Source organism: Pelophylax lessonae (genome assembly GCF_965119305.1).
Source record: "Pelophylax lessonae genome assembly, chromosome: 11".
Lineage (NCBI taxonomy): Eukaryota > Metazoa > Chordata > Amphibia > Anura > Ranidae > Pelophylax > Pelophylax lessonae.
Window position 1 is genome coordinate 62,413,803 of NC_138778.1, and position 8,854 is coordinate 62,422,656.

At 43.3% G+C, this 8,854-nt stretch overlaps 1 protein-coding gene across 4 annotated transcripts in view; it reads left to right on the forward strand.

Moving 5' to 3' along the window:
• Positions 1 to 7,982, forward strand: part of SEPTIN9 (septin 9) — a 492,973-nt gene extending 484,991 nt beyond the window's left edge. For all 4 annotated transcript variants that reach the window (XM_082272025.1, XM_082272027.1, XM_082272026.1 and 1 more), the window contains one exon: positions 7,532 to 7,982. In XM_082272025.1, coding sequence (XP_082128151.1) covers positions 7,532 to 7,664 — 133 coding nt within the window. In that variant the 3' untranslated portion in view covers positions 7,665 to 7,982. The remainder of the gene's footprint in view (positions 1 to 7,531) is intronic.
• Positions 7,983 to 8,854: the final 872 nt, after the last annotated feature.

Consider the following 8,854-nt stretch of genomic DNA (forward strand, 5'->3'; position numbering starts at 1 on the left):
TCGCCACTCGCTCCCGAACATGAGACACTTCTGCGGTCAGCACTTGGAAGTCCCTCTTATGCTGCTCCGTGACTTGCGCTACCAGAGCCTCCATGTCCATCTTAGTGGGGAGGGAGCGCAGCAGAGCCCAGATGTCCCTTTCTTCACTGGGGTCTCCAGCCGAGGACGATTGGGACAGCTGCAAGGGGCTCAGGGAAGCCATAGCAGGCAGGGGAGCCGGAGGGGATGCCGCCTGTGCCGTCCGGGACACCGCCGTCGGATTGATACTGCCACGTGGGCCCGCCACCAGCTTCCGCAGCACCGGGGTAGCAGAATCCGGGAAGAATGAACGGATCGGGGCCGCCGGAGTAGCCTTGGATGTGGATTTGTTCTTCCGCCGCTTATCGGAGCTCATGTCAGCTAGAAAACAGCCAGGTAACGATCAATTTAGCCGATCAGGGGGGCCAGGGAGCGGGAGCACCAGAGTCAAACGTCCTCACACCGCCATGACCTAGCCACGCCCCTTGGTGACGCTTTAAACATTTTTAACTGTTACCTGTTTAGAGTATCAGAGGAGGTTTTGCGCGCTAGAACTATTCCTCTCGCTCTAACGATTACGGCAATACCTCGCGTTTGGTTTGAAATCAGTTTACATTTGCGGGCACGACTTACATATGTGTTCGCTTCCGCGCATAAGCATGGAGGGATGGGACACTTCTTCTTTTTTTTTTTTTTTTACACTGTCCTTTAAAGTAAATAAATATATATGTAATATATATTATTTATTTATTTTTTTCACTTTTTTTTGCAGTCCCAAGGTATGTAAACATCCCATGTGACAGTAATAGGCAGTGACAGGTACTCTTTATGGAGGGATCTGGGGTCTATTAGACCCCAAACCCCTCCTCTGCACTTGAAAGTATTCAAAACGCCAAGATCAGCGCTTTGGGATGGTTTTGATTTTTGAAAACTGGCGTCATCTCCAGAGTAAACCATAAGTGATGTCATGACGTTGCTTCCAGGTTACTACATCTGAGACCTGATCAAAGCCAATCCTGGCTTTGTTTGGGTCTCTGGCCAGCCGGGGGACGTGCCTCTCGGTTTGAAAGAAGAGATCTGATATAAACCAAAAATCCAGAAAAAAACGCCCGAGACGCTTCCATCTTCACTTTGTTTTCCTTCTGCGTTCTGTGCCTTAAATTGCTTGAATGGCCAGGCCGCGATTACATCACTCCTGGACATGCGCACGAGAATCACATCACCTCAGCACAGATCGGGCTGTAAATGTACTCTGAGCTGCGCATGCAGGGTTTAGTGTACATGACAGCTGAGAAGCAGGGGGAGGCTTTTATGACAGAAGAGACTAATAGGCTCTCTTCTGTCATAAATACCCTCCCTACCTGTCAGCAACTGTTCTAAAACTACATTTACTACCACTTTAATGGCTTATTACTTCTGGGTCATTGTTTCTCAGTCTGTTCCCACCCTTATTTTTTGGATGTTCCCAGCTACATTTGAAAGTGACTTTTTCTGTCCCATAATTTAAAAAAAATCTGCATTAAATCCCTGTTTCAATCAGAGCTAAGTATTTGTGGGTTTGGACTGCCATTTTTTTTAATGGCAGCACCAAAGGGAATAGTATACAATGTAAAACGCGTTATATCCTAGTTAGAGTTGCTGACCAACGCCCATCACCTTCTGGGCACAATTGACATTAGTAGACACAAATAAATTCCCTCCTGGAAAAGAAAGCAAGTCTCCCACTTAATTTTGCATGTATACAAATTACTCAATTCCAAATTTTTTTTTTTTTAGATGCAGTCTCAACTTAGCTCACTCAAACTTGCTGTATTACGAGATGTCAAAAAGCACATACCAGTTCCACAGTGGAAATGTCAAAACCCTGACCACATTGAGTTTGTTTGAATTTGTGCTGTCCCAGCTTACTATGCTCCAAGCCTCAGCAATGGTAGATGATACTGTCCCAACTTCCTGAGTGCCAAGCCTCTCTCTGGATCACTCTCCCAGCTACAGGCATTCAGCTGACCAAGCCTTACTGTCAGCCTTTCTCCAGTGTTCTTTCCTTAGATCTACCACCAACCTGCCTCTCCGAAGGATGCAGTGTCACACGTTTTTTTGCCCTTACTTCGGAGCTTACACTCTCCTTGACGGTATAACCGAAAGGAAAAAAAAGTCTGCTTGTGCAGTACAAACATAAAATTCATAAATATTCATAATAAAAATACTTATCATACAGGATTTATATAGCAACAACAGTTTACGCGGCACTTTACAATATAAAAGAGACAATACAGTTATAATACAAGAGAATTAAGAGGGCCCTGCTCAGAAGAGCTTACAATCTAAAAGGGTGGGGCAGGTGTTATAAGAGGTTTTAACTGTGGGGAATGAGCTGATGAAAGAGGTAAAAGATTAGTTGGAGGAGTGATAGGCTTCCCTGAAGAGATGGGTTTTCAGAGATCGCCTGAAGGTAGCTAGAGAAGAACATAGCTGGACAGGTTGAGGGAGGTAGAGAGTTCCAGAGGATGGGAGAAGAGGCTCTGGAGAAATCCTGGAGATGAGCATGGGAGGAGGAGACAACGGAGCTTGAGAGTAGGAGGTCTCTAGAGGAGCCGAGAGTATGGTATGAGTGATATTCAGAGACAGTATTGGTGATGTAGCTCAGGGCAGAGTTATGAATGGCTTTTTATGTAGTGGTAAATATTTTGAATTCAATTTGCTGTGCAATCAGAAACCAGTGTAGGGATTAGCGGAGAGAGGGGTGGCAGACACTGAGCAGTTGGTAAGGTGGATAAGCCTGGCAGCAGAATTCATGATTGACTGAAGAGAGGTAGGCCTATGAGAAGGGAGTTGCAATTGTCGAGGCGAGAGATAACAAGGGAGTGAATGAGTAGCTTGGTGGTTTCAGTTATTAGAAAAGGGCGAATTTTAGAGGTGAAGTCTACAAGCTTTTGATAACAATTGGATTTGGGGCTGAAAGGACAAGTCAGAGTCTAGGATTATACCTAGTACCCTGGCATGAGGGGAGGGATTGATGGTAGCATTACTGATTTTGATGGGAACGTCATGGAGGGGGGTATGGGTGTGGGGGGGGGGGGGGAATGTTACCAGCTCAGTTTTAGAGAGATTTAGTTTGAGGAAGTGGTCCGACATCCATGCTGATATGTCCGTAAGTAAGTTAGTATTGCGAGTGGAGACTGAAGTAGTGATGCGAGGAGTAGACAGATAGATTTGAGTGTCATCAGCGTATAGATGGTATTGGAAGCTGTGGGCGGTCATCAAGGGACCAAGGGAGGCGGTGTAGAGAGAGAAGGGGTCCAAGAACAGAGCCTTGAGGAACCCCCACAGAAAGGGGCAATGGAGAGTTTAACACTGAAGGAGCGCTGTGATGGGTAGGAGGAGAACCAAGATAGGGCAGAATCTTGGGGGCCAAAGGAACTGAGTTTATTAGGGAGAGGTCAAGTAATAGGAGTATGGAGTAGTGGCCATTGGTTTTAGCAGTTAGTAAATTGTTAGTGTGTTTTAGTAAGGCAGTTTCTGTGGAGTGCTGCAAGCCAGACTGTAAGGGATCAAGAAGGTTATTTTCACTGAGGTAGGAGCTAAAACGGTTGTAGACTAAGTGTTCTAGAAGTTTATAGGTGAATGGGAGCTGTGAGATGGGTCCTAAGTTGTTCAGGTTGGTGGGGTCCAGTGAGGGCTTTTTAAGTAGGGGTACACCGATTCGACTTTTCTTGTCCCGATATCTGGCATTGTGTATCTGCGGCTGCAGTACAGAGCAAAGCCGCTGCATCATGTGTATGGCTCCTCCATTCACAGGGAGAGTGCATCCGATATCACTCCGCCTGTGAGCTGGACCTATACAGGAAGTAGCGGCTCCCGTCCCATACTACTACTACACCACTTCAGGGACGGCTGAGCAGGGACTTAGCAAAACAGGATCGGCGGCTCCGTGCAAGGAAGGGACGACGCCGGGACTCAGCAAAACCGGATCGGCCCGTGGATCGGTTAATGTTACCGATCCAACTATTGTGGCAGTATTGGCGCCAATATCCGATCCTAATATCGGATCGGTGCATCCCTATTTTTAAGTATGGCAGTGATCTGCGCATGTTTTAGATGGGAGGGGAAGGTGCCACTAAAGAGGGAGAGATTGAAGATGTGAGTGAGGGAGCATAGGATACAATAAGAGGGTGACCGTAGTAGTTGTGAGAGAACAGGATCCAGGGGACGATTGGTTAAGTGGGCATCTGAGAATGGTTGTAACCTCTTCAGTAGTAGCCAGTTCAAAAGAGGAGAGTTTTGACTGTGCTTTTAGGCAAGGTATGTTGAGTGGGAATTATGTATGCACAGTGGAGGTGACCTTATGTATTGCATCAATCTTGTCTTTGAAGTGATTGACAATCTTTTGGGCAGTGAGTGAGTTTGTGGGTAGAGGGGGTGGGGGACAAAGCAGAGAGTGAAGAGCGGACGGGGACTGGATGACAAGGTAATAATGAGAGAGACCAAGTAGGCTTGTTTGGCAACATGGAGGCAGGAATTGTATTTTAGTAGGGCAGATTTATATAGGGTGAGGTCCTGCAGGCATTTGGTTTAACGCCACAGTCGTTCACAAGCTCGGCCATGTCTCTTGAGATTTCTACTGTTGTCAGTTTGCCAGGATTGCAATGGTCGGGGCCTGATTCTGCATGTAGTTAGAGGAGCAAGTGTGTCCAGTGATGATGAGAGTGCACTGTTGTAAACAGAGGTGGCCAGGACAGAACAGGGGAGAGATTATGTCATATAGATGGTCAGAAGCCGAAGAGAAGGTTTAAAGTGACGAAGGTTCCTACAAGTGATTGTTTGCTGCTTGGAGGAATGAGTGATTGGAGGAAAGGATACAGTGAAACTGATGAGGTTGTGATCAGAGAGAATAAGGGGGGTGTTGGTGAGGTTGCCAGGAGTGCAGAGATGGGAAAATACAAGGTCGAGGGAATTACCATTGGCGTGAGTGGAAGTGTGTGTCCATTGGGTTAGGTCAAAAGGTGAGGTTAAGTTGAGAAAGTGAGTTGTAGTTGCTGCAATCCTCAGAAAAATGGGAGAAAACAGACGAATACAGTGCATCTCGAATGGAGAGAGGGAGGGATAGGAAGGACTTGGTAGGTGCTGTGCGGGGATAGAAGGAATCCAACTCCACCTCCTTTCTGTCCGTTGGGTCTGGGGGAATAAGTCCAATGTAGCCCACCATTGGAGAGGGTGATGGTGTGAACCTCCAGCGCTACCAATAAATATATTAATATATTAACAACAGTGTATATGTAACCAAATATGTGTGAATAAATAATAGTCAATCAGCTGCTACTAAACATCAATTTGTGTTCCCACAAATAAACACCGATATATAACTAGAAATAGTGTAGTGCTGTTGGTAATCAATCATGTCAAAACTGTGAATAAAATATAAAAATGTATAAATAATATTGTGATCCTCTACATAAAAAAATCTAAATTACACAAAGCATCATTGATGTTCACTCATGTTATAAACTCAATCATAAAACCCAAATCAAATGATAACGTTCATAGTGCAGTTCATAAAGTTCTTGAAATTTATATATTCCTCTTGACATCCGTGACTGTGTTAATATCCAACACCAGTAGTAAATCCCACAAAATGCTATCTGTGTTTCAGAACTCTAGGTGCTCCCTCCAGGCTCCCAGAACTCTCACCTCCAATCCAAATACACCAGCATTTATAATCTCCTTCCCAACAGTACTAGCAACGCCTCCGTCCACAGGGGTCTTCCTTGGGGTGTCAGTTGTTATCTTCCCCACCAAACTCTGAGGTACTTGTACCTTTAAGATGTTATGAATATTCATGTGGCCATGGTCAGAGCTCTCAAAGGAATACGCACATAAAAGGGACAGGTGAAGTCACGTGATTGTGGCATAACGCGTAGGGTGCGTATCGGTGGTGGTGCAGTCCAGTAGTGATGCATGGAGAGTCTGGTCTCCATCTCCAATGCTTGTTTTAGGGCGTTTTTGTATATTTGACTGTGTAAGTGCAATTCTTTAATAAATCTACTGGTTTTTCGAAATTACTACACTATGGGATTCCCTTTTATGTGCGTATTCTGTTGAGAGCTCTGACCATGGCTGCATGAATATTCATAACATCTTAAAGGCACAAGTACCTCAGAGTTTGGTGGGGAAGATATTGATACCCTAAGGACGGAGGCGTTGTTAGTACCATGGAGAATTGGATCAAAAAATACTACTCACAAGTGTACAGTACAGTCTGTCAATACATTCAGAAGGCGCCAACTCCCCACTGGCAATGCCTGTTTGGGGCCGGCACTGCAAAACAAAATCCAACAGGTTATGGTCCCTTCCTTCCACAAAAACTTAACCCAATGCGTTTTGAAGGTTCGGGCACCTTCATCAAGGGGCCAAACAACAAAGGGAAACCTCAAGCATAAATTACATTTTTGGGTTTGTCTATTTAATTTGTTTTGCCAAAATCTAGCTTGGTTAGGAGCTACAATCAGATTTACTGAGTGCTTGCGTTTTCATTTTGAAGTTCCCCTAGCAATCTCCTCTTCTTGCAGCCAGTAAATATTATAGGTTGGATATGTTGACTTTAGTAGGGGAATTTCCAACACCCTGACAGCCAGGACCTTAGATTGGTGTAGTTTTTTGGAGAATCTTGACTTTAAATCACAATATTGATAATCTCCAGTCTCCTGGATAAATGGAATGTGGACATTTTGCTTCCTTGGTGACCTTCTCTCACTAAGCCTGCTGAAGAAGATAGGAGGCTTCTCTAAAGTGTATCAAAGTCTGTATCAAAACTTTTTCTTAAAAGTTTTGGATAAAGCAGGAAAGGACTAGAACCTCTGTCAGATTTTATTGCTGTCTTCGTACCTATTGGGGAGATTTGCACTCTCGGGTGGCTTGATGACCATGTCATTGTAAGGGGATAAAAAAAAATCACAAAACCAAAAATACTTTGCCATTTTTATTAGATTAAGAAATTGTAAAAATCTGTTTTTATTGCCATCTGTACCCTATTTTTTTTACTAGAGGTATTTACATTGCGCCATCAATTGATGCAGCGCTTTACACACACACACACATATATATATATATATATATATATATATATATATATATATATATAGTACATTCACATCAGTTCCTGCCCTCAAGGAGCTTACAATCTAAGGTCCCTAACTCACATTCATACACATACTAGGGCAAATTTAGACAGGATCCAATTAACCTACCAGCATTTCTTTGGGGTGTGGGAGGAAACCCACACAGGTACAGGGAGAACATGCAAACTCCAGGCAGGTAACATCGTGGTTGGAAGTCAAACCCTATTGTGGGGAATTACCTTCGCTTTCTGTCCCATAGACACAACAGGAAATCTCTACAAAAATCCCTTTTTGTTTTTTAGTTTGGGATGGACATCGTTTTAAAAAAAGGTCACATTTAAATGAATCAATGCAAAGTCTTACTATACTAAATTCAATTGTCTGGTTTTCTCATGCAGGACGCACATGCAGAACATCAAAGACATAACAAGCAGTATTCACTTTGAAGCATACCGCGTCAAGAGGCTTCAAGAAGGAAACATGCTCTCCAACGGCACATCGGAAAAAGACTACTCTTCCAACGAGATTTAATCCTGGGATCGTACACCCTCCATCATGATCATCCTGTCCTTCAGTTTCTGTGTGTTCAGCTCCTGTGACATTGTGCGGGAGGAATAATGGGGAGGAAGTACAGGAAGGTTAGCCCATTAATTTTCAGGGTCTCCAGGTCTGACTGGGCCTTGATCTGCAAGTTTGTGCCATAAAAGGGAGAAGGCATCATGGCGGTCATTAGACTAAGAGGGGGACAGTAAACATCTGGTTTTTACTTTTATTTTCCTACTAGTGTGAGCCACTTATCTGCCTTGTTACATTCTGCAGTACCCTTATCATTGCTATGGTGAACTGTATAGAGATATAGCTCACTGTAAGTGCAACTGGCTCTCTTTTTCTGAAACCTTTCCGCAGTTCACTCTATCATCGTGGAGCTCAGAGCAAAGTATTCCTAGCAAGAATGTCATATAGTCAAATTTGTTTCATTCTTAAGTGCCGAAAGTCAAATTAAAGAATGTGAATGTTAAAGTGCATTTCATCTATGGATTGTGGACTGAATTGGTATTTATAATTCCTATAAAAGAAGATGGAAAACGGATGAGATCGAAAGTGGATTAAGGAAGTTGTATTATTATTATTTTATTTTTTAAAGAAAAAAATGCTTTGTTTTTGAGATTTTCAGAGAACCTTATTAGTCAGTTGTTTCCTTTACCCTTCTGGTTTGATCGCATTCCTTGCAGTTCTTCGGCTCTCATCAAACTGTTGAACTGCCCCCTCCTTCCTATTAGACCAAGTTTTCTTTTTGATGAAAAATTTTTACCTTCCATTATTTATCTGTCTTTTTTGTTTCCCTCTTCTGATCTCTCTAATATTTTTCATACACCCTCTTCTTATTGCCACTATTTTGTAATTTATCACTCATCTTGACATTGTAGTAATAAAGTGTCTGTCGGGGAAAATTTTAAAAAATATGTGTAGTACATCTCTGCAATACATGCGCATTTCTCTGTTATCGCTTTAAAAACATTGCAGGTACAGTAAAATACCTGTTAATTCTGAAGAATTCCAGTAAGCTTTTTTCTGTAGCAAGGCAACAATGCTGCATTTGCTGCACTGTATTCCTAATCAGCGCTGTTGCCCTTTTCAGTTCTCCCCTTGAGCTACAGAACACCTCTACTTTTATATTATGGAGATAGAGCGGGAGTGTGTTTAGTAGACCAATTAAAGGG